General features: G+C 40.4%; 1 protein-coding gene across 1 annotated transcript in view; it reads left to right on the top strand.

Moving 5' to 3' along the window:
• The first annotated feature begins 285 nt into the window (after positions 1-285).
• Positions 286-18,774, top strand: part of DENND6A (DENN domain containing 6A) — a 72,081-nt gene continuing 53,592 nt past the window's right edge. Inside the window, exon 1 of the mRNA XM_049861979.1 lies at positions 286-594. Coding sequence (XP_049717936.1) covers positions 358-594 — 237 coding nt within the window. The 5' untranslated portion in view covers positions 286-357. The remainder of the gene's footprint in view (positions 595-18,774) is intronic.

Here is an 18,774-nt window from a genome sequence, read left to right as displayed (position 1 = left end):
TTTCAATGATTTAATAATGGACCTTGTAACTCCAAGAATAATTCATCCCCTGGTCACTGGACTGCGAACGACGGTGACAAGGATTCCTTAACCACCGTTTCAGCTTTGGAGAGCTTAAAGACAGGAAGACAAGGCATTGCTTAACCCCCTAAAGCGCCGGCGTGACGTCCCCACGTCCGCACGGTGGCCCGGGCGCCCCGCGCGCAGCCGGGTCCGTGGGGTCACGTGGGCCGCGGCCCCGCCCCGGTGAGCCGCTCCCCGGCGGCTGCGGCAGCGGCGGCTGCGCCTGCGCGGAGCCAGGCGCGCTGTGCGGCGCGGTCGGCTGTGGAGGCGGCGCGAATAGCGAGGGGGCGGCCGATGGCTCTGCGGGGCCTGGCCGGGTCGGGGCCCAGCTCCCGCGGGCCGTTGGACGAGGCAGTGGCGGCGGCCCTGGAGAACGCGGCTCCGGCCGTGGTGGCGGCGGAAGGCGCGGCGGAGGAGGATGAGGAGGACGAGGGCCGCGGCCGGGGCCTGCTGCGCTGGGACGGCTTCTCTGCCTGGCTGCACTGCGTGTGCGTGGTGGGCTTCGACCTGGAGCTGGGCCAGGCCGTGGAGGTGAGGCCCGGCTGCACCTGGCCCCCGTCCCGTCCCCGCACGGGGCGACCGGCCTGGACCTGGGCCGCCACGCATCCGGGCGTGGCCGACCCCTCGGCCGGTCCGGCCGGGCTGCGGGCTGCGGGCTACGGGCAGCTCCCCTGGGACTGTCGTGGGCTGCGGCTAGGGGTGGAAAGCTCTCTCGGGGCCCCTCCTAAATACTTGTTAATGCTCTGGTTTTGTTTTGTTTTGTTTTGTTTTAAACGCAGACCGAAGGACTGTAACCAAAGGGTTAGCGGCACCCGGAGAAAGCTGCACGCAGGATGCTTGTTTGGGACTTTGAGGAGGGAAACAATGCCTGACACAGGGCGAATTGCAGTAGTTAAACCTTGCCCACCCAACTTTCTAGACACAGACTGTTTGGTAATTTGCAGTAACTCTTAGAACATTTCGCTCAGACAGCCCAAGTGCTTATTCTCAGCATGCGCTTTCTCTTCTTCTGTTCCTCATTTCTGTTACTTCTTGATGTTGCTTCAGGAAGAGTAAGCCTGAAATCCGATGTCAGGATGAATGAAGGGAATATATTCTGTGAATCTGTCAAGTTGTCTGTCTTTATGGCACTTTAATGAAAGGCCTTCGAATACGGTCTGTTCTTGATGAACTTTTGGGTCCTTTTTGTAGCTTAAGTGCATGCTTGCTTTGTTTTTTATGTAGCCAAGCAAAACATTACCAAAACATTGTATGTTTAGAAGATTTTTTTGTTTTGCTGGCAATGCCAGATTTTAGTGAACCCTCTTATTCTGACATTAGTGGCATGAGCTGGCTGAGAAAATTGACCAGGGAGGTTTTTCTGAATGCAGACTTACTGCATTTGTATTCATCCTGCCTTCTTGGTCTTTTATGGTTAGGCAGTGCAGTAAACATTATCACTAAGATCTAGGCATTATGCTAGTTGCTCGGCACACAAATGTGAACTGTATGCTCTAACCATGTATTTGTGGACTGAGACTACAATTTAGACGAGAACCAAGAATTAGTGACAGAAGCGGATTGGGCCAAATGCAGTGCCTGGTACATAGTAAAACCAAAAAAAACAAACCCACCGCCATCGAGTCAATTCCAACTCATAGCCACCCTCTAGGACAGAGAGGAGTGCCTGGTGGATTCGAACTGCTGACCTGTTGGTTAGCAGCCGTAGCACTTAATCACTACGCCACCAGGGTTTCCTGACACATAGTGGTGTTGATTAAATACTTGTTAATATCATTAGTGAATTCATGAACAATTCTTTACTGAGGTGGAAACAAGAGTCCGTCCATAAAGACTTTGAAGAAGAGATTTATAAGCCATTTGTCATTTACATTGACATGCTAGCATGAAGTTGTTATGTACAGCAAAATACAATTTAACCAGAAAGCATAGGATTGGGTTGTTTTAGTTGACTGCGTGTGTGTGTGTGTGTGTGTGAAAATATACACAACAAAACATACACCCGTTTGGCGATTTTCACAGGTAGTTCATTGACAGTGATTACATACTTCACGTTGTGCCTCCATTCTCACTGTTTCTGCACCTGTTGTTTCACCACCCTTGGCATATACAATCCGCCCCTTAAAGTCCTCATGTGTGCTTTAGGGTTACTGTTTTCACTTCAATCTCATATATCTGTTTCTTCAATACGGCTCAATGCTCAAAGCAGTCATTATTTATGGAGCTGAATTTTTATGATGACTTCATAGAACAAGTTTTGGCTCAAGGTTCAAAAGTTGTTTCTAGGCAATAGATTTGAGGGTCCCGCCGGTCTCAATGTGTCCAGAAAGTCTATTTTCCACTAAGAATTTGAAGTTTTGTTCCACAATTTTCCTCCTTGTGATGAAGATTCATCTATTGGGTCCCTTATCAAAAGGCTCAGTAATGGTAGCTGGGTACCATCCTTTTCTTCTGGTCTCAGAGAGGCAATTAGACCTTCTTGATTCCTTGGATCTTGATTCCATTTTCTTCTTGATTCTTGGATCGCCTTATTTCTCTTTTGCTACAGGATGGCCATTCACAAGCTTTTAAGATCCCAGGCACTACCCACTGAACTAGAAGGAAGAGCAGAAACTCTTAAAATAATATTAGGCCAATTGACTGGACAGGCCCATGAAACCACCGCTACAAATACTTGAAGCAAGAAAACTAATTCCATGAGGTGTTTACTTGTACCTAAGTAGTATAAACAGCTGCAGCCTTTTTTTTTTTTTTCTTGTAAAATTAAATGTAGCATTTTATTTGTCATTTTACACCCCCTTTTAAAAAATTTTCTCGGGAACAGTTTAGTGATAAATCAGTTGAAACATTCAAATTCTGTAACCATTATGCTTACGCAATTTTCCCATCACCACAGGCAGACATTCAGTACTTCTAATACAATGATTTCCACTCATCCTAACACTCCTGGTAACCAATGGTAACCACTGATTTTTATATGTTTTGCTATTCTTGTCATTTTATATGATTGAGACCATGCAGTGTTTTTCCTTTCATGATTGACTTACGTCACTCAGCGTGGTGTCTTCAAGGTTCATCCATTTTGTAGCATGTGTCAGGTCTTCATTTTACCTTAAGGCTGAGTAATATTCATGGTACGTATGTACCATGTGTTATTTATCCATTCATCAGCTGGGGGGCACTTGGATTGTTTGTCTTTTTGCCATTGTGAATAGTGCTGCATTGAACATTGCAGTACATATGTCTTTTCATGTCTCCACTTTAATGTCCCTGGGGTATGTACCTAGGAGTGGAATTATTGGATCATCTGGGAGGTCTGTTTCTGATTTTTTGAGGAATCACTATATTGTTTTCCAAAACAGTTGTACCATTTTACGTTCTCACCAGCAGTGGATAAGGATTCCTATCTCCCCACGTCCCGGCCAATATTGTTCTCAGTTTTTTTTGATCATTGCCATTCTGATAGGGGTTAGGTGGTATCTCATTGTGGTTTTGATTTGCATCTTTTTTTTTTTTTTTTTAACGGCTAGTGATGATGACCATCTTTTCATGTATTTGTTAGCTGCTTAAATCTCCTCTTTGGAGATGTGCCTGTTCATGTCTTTGCCCATTTTTTGATCAGGTTGTTTGCCTTTTTGTTACTAAGTTGGAGAAGGTTTATATATATTTTGGATATTAGATCCTTATCAGATATGTGGTTCTAAAAGATTTTTTCCCAATCTGTAGGTTGTCTTTTTACTCTTGATAAAGGATTTTGATGAACACAGTTTTTATGAGGTTCCAGTTAACTATTTTGTTTTCTGTTGCTCATAAGTTTTTTGTTGTATTTAACAGTCTGTCATTAAAGAAAACGAAGTCCCATAGATTTGCCTCTCAGTTTTCTTCCAGGAACTTTATAGTTTTGGCTTTAATATTTAGGCCCTTGATCCATTTTGTTTTTGTGTATGGTGTACAGAATGGGTCCTGCTTTATTTTTCTGCATGTGGAAATCAGTTTTGCCAGTATTACTTGTTGAAAATACTGTTCCTTCCCCATTGAATAGACTTAGCGCCCTTGTCAAAGATCAGTTGTCCGTAGATGCATAGATTTATTTCTGGGTTCTCGATTCTATTCCATTGTCTATGTGTCTATCATTAAACCATTTTTGATAACTAAAAGAGATCCTTTTGAACTGTCATTATTTGGAGTATTCATTATAACATGGGGACCCCGGTAGTGCAGTGCTTAAGAACTCGGCTACTAACCAAAAGGTTGGCAGTTCAAATCCACCAGCTGCTCCTTGGAAATCCTATGGGGCAGTTCTACTCTGACCTACAGGGTTGCTATGAGTTGGAATCGACTTGACGGCAAGTATTTTTTTTTTTTTTAATCATATGAGCGTATTTTTCTGATTAAATAAACGGAATACTCCATAATTGAGGTGCTGCAAAATGTGTATCATTGAAAGACTTATTTTTAATTTGATTTCCCGCAGTATATGCTACAGAGTTTAAGTCCGTAGTTCTTGACTGTTTTTGCATCTTGAACCTTTTAAAAAGCTTATTAAAAAACTTCGTTCATTGGAAGAAATGGTCACTGATACAGAATTACGTATATACTTCCATGGACTGTCTCGGGTAATCCGTGGATCCTCTATTCTGTCGTCCCCAAATTTAGGATGATTTGATTTTAGCAAATCCACTCTAGAAGTTGTAGGAAGAAGGAGGCATTATATCTTTTCACCTTACTTATTCAGTCTGTCTGCTGAACAAATAACCTGAGAAGTTGGACTAGATGAAGAAGAATGTGGCATCAGGATTGGAGGAAGACTCATTAACAACCGGTGGTATGCAGATGGCACAACCTTGCTTGCCGAAAATGAAGACAGCGTGAAACACCGGTGAAGTCCTTAAGCATGGTTTACACCTGAATGTGAATAAAATGAAAATTTTCACAATGACTGATAGAAAACATCATGATAAATGGAGAAAAAATTGAAGTTGTGAAAGAATTCATTCTACTGGGATCAATAATCAGCATCCTTGGAAGCAGCAGTTAAGAAATCAAATGATGTGTTGCATTGGGCACATCTGCAAAAGACCTCTTTAACGTTTTAGAAAGCAAAGATGTAACTTCGATAACTACGGTGCGCCTGGCCCAAGCCATGGTATTTTTCAGTTGCCTCATATGCATGAGAAAGTTGGATAATGAAAAAAGAAGACAGAAGAAGAATTGATGCATTTGAACTGTGGCGTTGGCAAAGAATATTGAATATACTGTGGACTACTGGAAAAAAACTGGAAGAACAAACAAATAGAAGAAATACAACCAGAATGTTTCTTAGAACTGATCTTGGTAAGATTTCAGCCTGCTTACTTCGGTCATGTCATTAGGAAAGACTAATTGCTAGAAAAGGACATCATATTTGCTAAAGTAGAGGGCCAATGAAAAGAAGGGAAGTCCTCAGTGAGATGAATTGACACAGTAGCTGCAACGATGGACTCGAAACATATCGACAATCATGAGGATGGCGCAGGACCAGGCAGCGTTTCATTCTGTTATACGTAAGGTTGCTGTGATTTGGAGCCAACTGCATGGTGACTAACAAGAGAATGAGAATGGGGGTGATTCCCTAATAAAGGATCCAAAGAAAGATAAAAATGTTAAGATGCAAACGTAAACATGGCCCCACCAAAAAAAAAAAAAAAGTTGCAAAACACAATTTTGTTTTCCTGAGAGAGAAATGTAGGATATTGTACTTTGCCACTTTTAAAATGAAGAAGAAGGGAACACAGATTAGTAATTAATGTAATTAGAAAGTTGAAAATGTATTTCACTTTTGTATTATTGCATATTAAGGAAAGTGACGGGAGGAATGGCTGGGAATGGACTAGGTGAGTGTGTAATTGTGTGGGGAGAAGCAGTCTCATTCCTACTCCTGCAATACACAACCATGGGGACTAAAGGAAAATTACTTAAAGAATAGATAAAAACTTAAGTTTGGACAGTAATATCCTGGAACCCACCTGTATTATCTAAAAGGCAGTTATTGAATCTTAGACTTGAGAGGTACTTAAGAGGCTGTTCTGCCAGGCCAGAAAGTACACGTTGCAGGTTTTTAACAAATGGGTAAACTGTGCCACTTATTTGAACTTAAATCCCTACTAAAGAGGCAGTATAGGAGAGTGATTAAGAACTCAGACTTAAGAGCTGGGCTGCCTAGGTTTGAATCTGTGACCCCAGGCAAGTGAGTCTGTCTGAACCTCTTATTCCTCCTCTGTAACAGGATACCCATTGCCGTCGAGTCGGACTCAGCGACCCTGTGGGACAGAGTAGAGCTGCCCCTAGGATTTCCAAGGCTGTAATCTTTCAAGAGGAAACTGTGGTGGTCTAGTGGTTTAAGAGTTCAGCTATTAACCAAAAGGTTCACAGTTCAAATCTACCAGCCACTCCTTGGAAACCCTGTGGGACAGTGTTCTACTCTGTCCTACAGGGCCTCTATGAGTTGGAATCGACTCAACGGCAACAGGGTTTGTTTTTTTTTTTTTTTTAAATCTTTCGAGAAGCAGACTGCCACATATTTCCCCACAGAGCCGCTGATGGGTTCAAACCACCAACCTTAAGGTTAGCAGCTGAGCACTTTAACTGCTGCACCACCAGGGCTCCTTCTATAACGGGATAACAGTACTTATTTCATGACATTGTGAGGATTAGGTAACTTACTATTAGTAAAGCCTTTGGAACAGTGCCTGGGACATAGTAAGATGTAAGCCTGTACTTGGGAAGCATTGATTTTCTTGAAAGTCACTTTTTAAAATTTTCGGTGGAGTAAACTCCTAACTTTTGTGAAGTTGTAGATTTGGGGCTTTAGTATTCCCACTTGTAAAATGAAGCCGATGTATTAGAATCAGTATTTTTTTTTTTTAAACTGGGGAGCTTCTTTTCCTCTGCATAAAAACAAATCTAATGTGGAACCTTAATAGTTCTACTCTGGTTTAATGAGAAATTTGCTGTAAGACGATTAGGGTGTTTCAAGTCACAAATATAGTGGCACTTCAGAAAGTGGGTAAAGCCCAGAACTGCACAAGCCTCTTATGTTCTTTTTCATAGGCCTTGTTTATGCCTCATGCCATCTGCAAACTGACTTCCTCTGCTCTTAGCTTTATGCTGGGGAAGCTGCCCTTCTGGCCACTTGAAGAGGTTGAGTCTGTCTGTCTCATTTTTAACACCCGAGGAAGGTACCCAGTCTGGTTGGAGCAGATTCCCACTCTGATACAATCAGCTGAAGACCTGGGTGGATGGGGATGTACTCTACGTTGTATGAAATGTGTGCCAGGGGCTCTGTCCTAAGTGCCGGGGACAGTTAGGGAGGTCTTTGAGCTGGGAAGAGACCCCAAGGGGTGTGCTCAGCTTCTTTTCCACAGAATCCAAGTGTGCTCTGGAACAAGGTATGAAATTCTCTGGATTTTATCTACTCTTTGTCACTTCTAGCTCTGAAATAACCTGATATATAGTAAAGCCTTCATTATCTGAACCCAGAATTGCCTCATTTATTCACAGTTGGGGTTTATTTATTTATTTTTTTCTGATTGAGTAATAACGTTCATTGTTGAAAATTTGGCAAGAAAAGAAAATTATAAACACCAGAAAATGTCACTCAGTTCTGCTACTAAGAGGCAACTGCTTTTAATATTTTCCATTTTGGTTAATGCTTTTTTTTCTTTATTCAATTTTGTATCTCTCAAGGATTTGATTGTTAGGAACAGAAACCTTCTCAAATAAATTTAAGGGAGATTTATTACAGAGATTCCAGGCAGTCTTCTGGAACTCAGTTGTAGGAAGCAGGAATAAGCCTTATGGGATTTGGAAAGCCCCAGGCTTTTGCCTTTGTCTTTGTATCTGGACCTATGTGTGTAGTCTTTTGTCTCTGCTGCTTTTTGCTGGTCTCTTCCGTTTTCCATGCTGAGGCTGGCGTCCTCTCCACGAGTCTCAAGTCTCTGCCCTCCCCATAATTTCACTTGACTTTGAGTTACCATGGTAGTGATTTTAGCTTAGCTCTACTCTTATTCCAGAGCCAGGCTGAAGCTTAATTCAAATCCTGGAGTATCTGATTGGCTCAGCGTGGGCACCACTGTTGTTCATTCAGCTGTGGTCAGGAGACAGGGTCACAGTTACAGAGTGGTCACTTAGGCTCATCCCTACAACAGAGAAGGGGTCACTTCCAAAGCCTGGACTGGGCAGCAGTCCCTAGACATGTCTGTTACAGGGTTCTGCTTTTATTGATAAACATTCTCATAAACAATTTGCCAGATTAAAGACTTTATAAGTAAAATTTTATGGAACATAATATGTTTCCTTAATTTTTTTTTTTGCAATGCATGGGGTTATTTGCTGCCTATATACACATGTTGGAGATGTTCTGTCTCTCGTGAACTCTTAGCAGTTCACGTTGTTGTTACTACTGTCGAGTCAGCTCCTACTCATGGTGACCCCACGCACAATGACATGAAAAGCTGCCTGGTCCTGTGCAGTGAGGGCAGTGGTGGTTCAGTGCTCCAGTTCTCGCCTTCAGTGTGGGAGATCCAAGTTCATTTCCAGCCAGTGCACCTCATGTACAGCTACCTCTCACCTGTCAGTGGAGACTTGTGTTGCTATGATGCTAAACACGTTTCAGTGACACTTCCAGACTAAGACTATGAAGAAAGCATTTTGTAGTAGGTTGTTATTTCTACAATTTGAGATCACCTTCTGAACATCTCAAATCCAGTTGTTGCCAAGTTGATTTTGACTCATGACGACTCCATGTGTGTCACAGTAGAACTGTGATCCATAGCATGGTCAGTGGCTGATTTTTTAGAAGTAGGTTGTTGACCTTTCTTCCAAGGCACCTTGGTCAGCAACCGAATGCGTTAAGCGTTAACCGTCTGTATCATCTAGGGACTCCGTGAACCTCTTAGGCCCTAGATTTTACAAGAATGGAGATATCATTGAGGAATTTTTTCTTTTTAAAAATTATGACCTATCAATTTCTTAGAATTTGCAGCTTATAAAATAGTCATAAACTTTGAGTTTTTGAACACCTGCTAGTTGATTTTGATGAATTTTTTTAACTGCGTCTCATTTTCCTCAACTGTAAAGGGGGAAATAATACCCTGAGAGTGTTGTTGGAGGTACTAAGTGAGATAACGAATGTGAGAATTTATGCCTCAGTGTCAGTCCCTTTTTCCAATTAGTGTCCTGATACATTAGTGTTTGACCATTCCTAGCTGTTCCCTCAACCCGAAATTGATTTATTTTTTTTAAAGATACACAGTTTTGTATGTGAATCATCAGTATTAAATGTACTTCCGGGGAGTCGGGCTTATTAGATTTGATTTTGCTTATAATCTATTATATAGCATATATGTATATACATATAGTTTATATTTCATCTCTTGTTGAAAAGAATTTCAAGTCACTTATATAAAAAGCAGGACAGTTTATCCTTAACATATAGTGTAAGTCATAGATTTCATTCTGATTACTGATTTCTGTAAAAATAAATTATTAACAAATTGATAATTTTTTTTAATATTTGGGGGCATAAAATAGCTTTATGTATTGAATGGAGTGTTCTAGCTCTGGCTTGGGGGTGAAGGGAAGCTTATGTTACATTTTTTTAGAGCACTTATCAGAATTGACTCCTTTCTTCCCCATTTCTGCTTTTTTGGGCCACTGCTTAGTCCCCCTCCTCTCTTAGCATGGTGGAGTCTGGAGAAGTCATGGCAGTTTACTTTATCCGAGCTAAGTTTCTGTTTATTCCTTTGAGAAGGATAAAGGCAGTTTCATGAAGGGTTGTTTCCCTTTTGTTTGACCTTGCTTTCTTTCTTTGCCTCTAAACTGGGTGATCCTTAGCTTCAGCAGTTGATCCTCACTAAGTTTATTGTTTTAATTGAAATGTGTTGTGTGTAGTTGTTTGTTACTCTGCGTCTCATTGAACCATCTGTTTTGTAGATATTAATGGGGCAACAACCATCCCCCAAGCATAGGTATGTGCTGGGGATATAGCCTTGCTCATCCCTGCTGTAATGGAGTTTATAATGTAGCAGGGGAGATAGGCCATTAAACAGTGAGTGTTAGGATAGGAGGAAGTGCAGGGTACTGATAATGGCCTTTAAATTTCCTTGTGAACTAGTAGCACTTAAGAGTAAAAAAAAAAAAAAATTTTTTTTTTTTAGTAGCTTGACATAATTCAGTGATTTGAGGGTTAAAGCCTTGGTGGCCTCGTGAACTTTAGGGCCCCAGATTTTACAAAGGCTCTGATTCTGTTATGAATTTGTATGATCCCAGTCTGGAGATGATCTGGGACATCTTTCTGTCCAGTTGATTGCTCACAAGTGCCTCATGTGTTTTGTTTTAACTATGATAAGGTGGCGTAGTGGTTAAGTGCTATGGCTGCTAAGCAAAAGGTCAGCATTTCGAATCCGCCAGGCGCTCCTTGGAAACTCTATGGGGCAGTTCTACTCTGTCCTACAGGGTTGCTATGAGTCGGAATCAACTCGACGGCAGTGGGTTTATAATAAGTGATGTGAAACACAGACATTTGCATCTAAACTTTACTCTTTTTTGAGAAAAGTGTTTCATTGATCAAGGTTTCCACTAGTGTAGTTTAGTTTAGATCTTGGGTAAACTGTAGGCTTAAAGCAAGTCCCAGCCTGGTCCTGATACTGTGATATCAGGCCATTTTTTCCCACTTTTAAAAATAAATAAACCTTTTTATTGAAGTATATAACATAATACAGAAAAGCACACTCATCCTAAGTCTGTAGTTTGATATATTTTCACAAAGTGAACATACCCATGTAATTACCACATAGATCAAAAAACAATATTACCACTGCCCCCAAAATTTCCCTTATATCCCCTTTCAGTCACAACCACCCACTTCCCCTCCCACAAAGGATAACCACTTATCCATACCAGACCAGTTCCTGGAATCTTAGGTGAACACAAGTTGATTCTCAGAGCTTTTCTAAATTCAATTAGAGGTAATCTGACATCATTACAGGTCACCCAGGCATACTCTTGTCTTTTCCAAGAATGCTTATGCCCTCTCCCCTTAACCTGTTTTACCTAGTTAACTTATTTTTATGATTGAGCTTGGATGCCTCCAGCTCTTAGTGTGCTGTTTTTTTATTTGTAACCCTGGCACAGCTTAGCCCTCCTGGAGTGAGACTGCTGTCATCATTATCCTTTTGACATCTGATCTTTATTACTCTGCCTGTGTTTCTGACCAGTTACCCTTGGTCCACCAGATAAATCTCCCTGAATTATTTTGCCTAAGTTTATCTCAAGGTCTTTATTTCCTCTTTAACCTTACCAGCTGAAATTCCCAACTCCCCAACTCAGACCATCTTGCCACATACACCATAACTTGTTTCTTGTCACATACTGCATATCACCAGTATCCTTCCAGCTCAACTAGGGAATCATTCTGTTGATTCCTATTGGTCAGATTGGGTAATTTTAAATCCAAAACAAAATTATGCTTTGGGATGGTGGAAAAAGGGTGGCAAAACTCCTGCTGGTGCTCATTTTGTGCATGTTAGCAAGAGATCACCATACAGACATTGGCATTTTGTCTTTCATAGCTTTAAGCTTGATTATAGCTTGATCAGAGAGACTGATATACTGGTTATCGTGTTAGTTCAGCTGCTATTACAGACACCCAGAATAATACTGGCTTCAATCAGATAGAAGCTTATTATTTTCTTGTGAGAATCGTAGGAAGGCAGTTAGTTCAGGCAGGTGTGGTGGTCCACAGTCATCCTGGACTCCTGTCTCACTCTGCCATTCTCAATACATGCCATCAGTTTTGTGGTGTAAGATCACTGACTGCTCATCATGTCTGCGTACTAGCCATTGGAAATTTTTCTGTAGGCTTAATTTGTTTTTCTTTTCAACTTTTTATTTTGAAGTATTTTTAAACCTGCAGAAAAGTTAGAGGAATAGTCCACCAGATACCCTTTTAATTCAGTACCGAATTCACTTCTGAGGTTCACCCTTCAGCCAAAGATTAGACAGGTCTGTAGGGCCAACAGTAACACATGTGAGGATCGTGCTTCATGGTTCAGTCATGTCTTAGGGACTAATGGGCACATGTGCCCAAAAGCAAAGATGAGAAGGCAGGAAAGGGCAGGAAAACTGGGCGAATGGAAACAGGGAACTTGGGGTGGAGAAGGGGAGAGTTTTATACATCACGGTCTTGGCAACCAGTGTCACAAAACAATTTGTGTATTAACTGTTTAATAAGAAACTAATTTGCTCTGTAAACTTTCAAACCTAAATGATAATAATAATAAAAAAGAGGAATAGTGTTGTTATTGCTGTTGAGTTGGCTCCAACTTATGGTGACCTACCTTAAGTAAAACAGAATGAAACACTGTTAGGTTCTGCGCCATCTCCATGATGTTTGAAATGTTCGAGCCCATCGTTGTGGCATTTGTGTCAGCCCATGTCATTGAGGTTTTCCCTAATTTTTGCTAAGCCTCTACTTCATCAAACATGATGCCTTTTTCTAGCAATTATTCTTTTCTGACGACGTGTCCAAAGTAAGCAGACAAATTTATGACCAACTTATTAGTTCTTCCAGCAGTCCACAGTATATTCAACATTCTTTGCCAGCATCACAGTTCAAACGCATCAATTCTTCTGTCTCCTTTTTATTGTCCAGCTTTCACATGCAAGCATGAAGTGATTGAAAAGACCATGGCTTGGGTCAAGTGCACCTTAGCCATCAAAGTGACATCTTTGATTTTTAAAACTTTAAAGAAGTCTTTTGCCACATATATGCCCAATGCTGTATGTCTCCTAATTTCTCAACTGCTGCTTCTGTGGACGTTGATTGTTGATCTAAGTAGAACGAAATCCTTGAAAACTTGATTTCTTTACCATTTATCATAATGTTGTTTGTTGGTCCAGAATAGCATAACAAATACTTGTAAACCATTTTACCATATTTGCACTCTTTATTTCCTCCCCCCTTCCCCATTTCTCTTCTTTATGTGTGTATATAAGGAGCCCTGGTGGTGCAGTGGTTAAGCACTCAGCTGCTAACCAAAAGGTCAGCAGTTCGAACCCACTAGCTGTTCTGTGGGAGAAAGATGTGGCAGTCTGCTTCCATAAAGATTACAACCTTAAAAACCCTATAGGGCAGTTCTCCTCAGTCATGTAGGGTCACTCTGAGTTGGAATTGACTCAACAGCAGTGGGTTTTAGGTTTATGTATATACGTGTGTGTTTACATATATGCATGTATGTGTATAAAACGTCCATTTGGGCAACATCCGACTTTGTATACATCTGTGGTCGCATAAAGTTATAATAAGGTTCAGAAATCTCCATTGGAGAAGGAGAAACGTAGTGACGTAACTGGACATCGAGAACCCAACAGCTTCCCACGCACAATGCGTGTATCTCATGTCTCTTATACAAAGTGATTGTGCTGTCAGGTGTATAATGGTACAGTACATATATAACCTATAACACATATATCTTGGTAAACCTGTTGCCGTGGAGTTGATTCCGACTCATAGCGACCCTACAGGACAGAGTAGAACCCCCCCACAGGGTTTCCAAGGAGTGGCTGGTGGATTCAAACTGCCGACCTTTTGGTTAGTAGCCGAGCGCTTAACCACTAAAGCCTGTGTTACTGGCTTACGTATGTACTGTACTGTACTTTTTATTGTTATTTTAATGCGAACTGTGCCTACTTAATGGAAACCCTGGTGGAGTAGTGATTAAATGCTACGGCAGCTAACCAAAAGGTCAGCAGTTCAAATCCACCAGGTGCTCCTTGGAAACTCTGTGGGGCAATTCTGCTCTGTCCTATAGGGCCCCTATGAGTTGGAATCAACTTGATGGCAGTGGATTAGGTTTCTCCGTGCTACAAATAAAAAGTTTACCATATAACAGTGTATGCTTCAACTCGTAGGCAGCAGCATCCAATTTCATGTATCACGCATCTCTTGAGTGTTGTAGCGTTATCTCTGTTTAACTTTCTTTCAAAAATATTACTGCGAAGTGTATCACAGCTCCCCCAAACACAGCAAAACCAGTGTTAGTGATGGCAGCAAGAGGCAAAGGAGAAGTATCGATTTAGAAGTGAAACAAAAGGTTATTACGCAACATGAAGGTATTAAGGGACACATGACTGTACGTATATATATACATGTGTATGCCTATCCATATTTCTATGTATTATATATTTTTTGGGAGGAAACAATACAACATAGATGATATATTCTTGCCGTGTCCGTTTAAGAACAATACCTGGAAGCTGTAAACGCTGTTTGTTACCTGCTGTAGGTCAAAACCTAGTCACATATCCACAGTAGCTGCAAGAAAGGTTGGGAAATCTTAATCCTGGGCGGTCATAGGCCTGGCTAAAATTCATGGGTTCTATTAATAAAGGGAGAACGGAAGAATGGATGTTGGGAGACAACAAGCAGTTACTGCCATGTCTGGGAACAGTTTTAATCTTACACAATCGAAGATGTATTTTGACATGTTTCTAAGCTTGGGTTTTACAATATGATCTTTTATAAATAAAATGGTAACTTGGAAGTCTTTGGGAGTCAAGGATATGTGTGCATGAAAATTTTACACCGTTCCATAACTTTGAATTAAAGGATTGTTCTACCTAGAATATGGAGGAATCTGTTAATGCTTAATGAAAATGAGGCTAAATATTTACATTTCGATAAGTGTAAGCTGTTTTTATATCAATGGGAGTCTATATATTTGAGTTATTTTGTGTTTTCCAAACTTTTCTGATCATAAAAATCATCTGGAATTCAGAATCAGGTTTCCAGGTGATTATTATGGGGGAGCATGTTTGTTATGTAAGTTTTTGAAGTATCTCTTTAGATAACACTTTGTTTTTCTTGTAAACCAGCTATTCTCAAAATGCCGGGTAAGTACTTCTGGGGGTTTCTGAAACCATTTCAAGGAATCTGTAGGATCTTTATTTTTCCAACTACATATCTGTGATCTGAGCTTGTCTTCATATACTTCAACCAAAGCAACATTTTGCAGTAGTGTGAACGCAGAAGTAGCTATGAGGATCTAGCTATTTTTATAAAGCCAGGCATTAAAGAGATTTTGTGTATTAAAGGTGTAAAACAATTCCACCCTTCTCACTAACTTTTAAAATATGTATAGTTTTTTTTTAATAAAAATGTAATATTCATGTTAATAATAGGTTATCTTTATTTTAAAATAAATATCTGAAAACTTTGTTAATTTTAATTTCTAATATTGTGAATGTTGTTAGGTATAACCCAGATAAACTAAAGCTCTTTGGGATCCTCATAATTTTTAAGAGAGTGAAGTGGTCCTGGGACCCAAAATTTTAAGAGTTGCTGTTTTAAACTTGAAGTTTGAGATGCTTTGATTAGTTGACTTGTGGGAGGCAGGATAACGTAGTGATTAAGTAGACTGCAAAGTTAGACTAGAGTTGGAACCTTGGTTCCAGTACTTCGTAGGTGTGGTCTTCGGGAAGTCACTCAGAATATGCTTCAGCTCCTCTTGTATAAACAGGAGTAATGGGACCAACCTTCACAGAGTTGCTGTAAGAATTAAATGAAGTGTATGAGGCACCAAGGGCAATGCCTGGCGCATAGCATGCACTCAGCAGCTCCTGGCCATGTTATCACCGACATGTGGTGGACGTATGGTTGGTGGGTTTTGTGGATTCTACATAGAGGAAGCAGGGCTAAGAGCCTGGGTTGCTTCTTTGATTGCACTACTGCTTTAAAAAGACAGTTTGTTATAATTGATTTACCTATAACTTAGTTAAAAAATCTGCTTCTGACTGGCCAGTGATGTTTGATTTCTTCCTAATAATTCCTTTTTCCGGTGCTCTTTCCATTATTATAGTCCTCATGCCTAGTGCTTCCTAGTAGTTTCTTACTAAGGGAATTGGAAAATAAATGGGAATTAGAAAAACTAGAGAAGGTCAGCCTTACATGTATTATCTCATAAATTCCTTTAACCACCCTAATTTTTAAATACTAATTATTAACCTCCGTTTTAATGAGGAAACTGAAACTTAGGTAACTTGCCCAAAATCACGTACTTAATAAACTAGGATTTAAACCCAGGTCCTTCTGACTCCAAAGCCCTTCTTTCTTGACTATGTTATCCTGGTAAAAAATTAAACCAGTTTTTTTAATACTTAGAGAAAATTGAAGCAAAGTAGAAATGTGAAATGCAGTGGTAACTGAAGCTAAACACCTCAGTTACTGGGAGTGAGGATGTACCTTCATTCCTGTCTTCTCCTTTATATCTAATGCTAAGTGGATTATTAAACTGGAGGCAACCTTTATTACCTAGGGCCATTTTGTGAGTTGTATATGAGATGTTTTTAGCATTTTTATAGTCCTTTAAATGGCAAAATGCTTTAAAATTCCTATGAAATGAACAGTAGACAACTTCTATTTGGAGAAAAGAGTAACTGAACTAGTGTGACCTATGTCAGTGACATATAAGTGTTAGGTTTCTTGAATGTAGGTATTCCTTTTTTTTTTATACAGGGCTTTAGGGACCAGTTCGTATTTTTGGACCAGGAAAAAAACAGTGGCCACGGTGGGAAAAGGCTTGTAGATCTGAGTATTTGCATTCAGGGGTGAATAGAAAATCTCAAAGATGATTTGGATTTAGGACTGAAAAAACAATTGCAGTGGTTCTTGGCAACTGAGTTTTTTATTTACACAAGAAGAAAGCAGGTAAAGATAATTAAAAGTAAGCTGATTTGAAATTGCAGAAATTATGACACCATGTTTCTTGCTTACTTCACATTTCATGGAGTGATGCTGCTGTGAAGACTGCTCATTTCCAGCTTCAGTTTCTGTAAGAAGCTCTGATACCTGTGGTGCATTAATGACTTTTGTGTGTGGCCTTTATGTAACTCCTACCTAGGTGATTGTGTGATAGGGTAATTGTGACCTACCAACGGGATTGGTCAGTTTTGCCTTAAAAGAGCTAATTCCAGAGAAAAGAGAAGAGCCCACCACCACCGAAGAAGGAGAGACCTGCAGGAGATGGTGCATTGGGCTTTCTGGCCTATGGAGCGAGAAAGCTGAGTGCAGAGACCGAGGGCCAGGGAGAAGTTTACGCCTGACCCATGAATTTGGTACTCGGCAGCCTCCAAAACCTCGTGAGCCATTTCCTTAGTATGGTTTGTGAGTTCTGTGAGAGGTTGCAGGAAATGAGGGAACCCAAAGACAGAGAGTACTGAGGTGAGAGGGAGTAGTTAACGTTAGAGATGATGGAGTGGTGTAGCAGCTTGGAGAAGTTAGACATTTGGGACATCCTTAACCTCTGCTTCGCAGGAACCAGCTTTGTGCTGATCCTTACAAAAGAATTATTCGTGTAATGACTATAACTGATGTACCTGCCATTGTTTGTGAAGCCAGCTTCCAGTAAATATCCTGGGATTCTAGTGAACATGTTTCATACATCTTGAGTTTTTACTAAGTGAAATTTGAATCTAAACTCCTTAGAGGGAATGTAGGTACAATAAACTTGTCAAAACATTTTAATTTGTTTTTAAAATAAATTTGTTAGAATGAGACTTAGAAAAATTGACTTTTACCATGCTACTTGGAATAAACAGAATTAAAGTTGAATTTTAAAATCATTAGGAAGATTAAATCTTGTAAAAAGTGAGTATACTGTCAAAATCCTTTGTTGAATGTGAAAATCACCTTTGTAGATTAATCCTAGGTTTGGACTCTTGATCTCTTTTGGACGGGTGATTTTACTTACATTGGCCATTAAAGAGGTGAGAGTGGCAGGCCCTGGCTCAAGTTCTAGTCCTAATACCAATTCATGACCATGGTCTGATGCTGAAGTGGGATGATAATAGTTCCCACTTTTCAGTGTTTTTGTGAGGATTAATTTACACAGTGCAAGTGTGTCTAGCACATTGCCCTGCACACGGAAGCACTTGATAAATGTTACCTGTTAAAATTATTGAGTTTTTCTTAAATAATGAAGTCACCTTTTTGGACTAGTTCATTTGAATTCTATCAGTATTACTCATTCAGTGAATTCCTGCCTGACTACAAGAGTTCTTCATAACTAACATAGGGTCAGTGCAGGGGAGAAGAAGGCATCAGATTTTTGTTGGTGCCTATAATGGAAGCGAGGATGGCACAGGACCAGGCAGTGTTTCGTTCTATTATACATAGAATCACTATGAGTCAGAACTGACTTGACGGCACCTAACAACATCACCATAATGGAAGGACTGAGGCTGTTTCGTAGGCCATAGTAACTTATTTATTTAGCACCTACCATGTGCAAAGGATTCTTTTAGGTACCTTAGTCAAAAGATGAAGATATAAAAATGCCTGCTTTCTAGGAATTTAAGTGAAAAGATAAATAAGAGCAGTCAGTAGATGCTGAATGCCAAATGAGACATCCAGAAACTAAGTGAGAACTTCCTGTGGAAAGTGAGAATTGAATAGAACCTTAAAGACCATACGGAGTCCTGGTGGTACAGTGGTTAAGAGCTCAGCTGCTAACCAAAAAGATCAGTTTTTCAAATCGACCAGCTGCTCCTTGGAAACCCTATGGAGCAGTTGTACTCTGTCATATAGGGTTGCTATGAGTCGGAATCAACTTGACGGCAGTGGGTTTGGTTTTTTTTATTTTTTACCTATATATATTTTAATTGAGATGTAATTGA

This window comes from Elephas maximus, chromosome 20 (assembly GCF_024166365.1).
Source record: "Elephas maximus indicus isolate mEleMax1 chromosome 20, mEleMax1 primary haplotype, whole genome shotgun sequence".
NCBI lineage: Eukaryota > Metazoa > Chordata > Mammalia > Proboscidea > Elephantidae > Elephas > Elephas maximus.
This window is presented reverse-complemented; position numbering and strand designations above follow the sequence as displayed.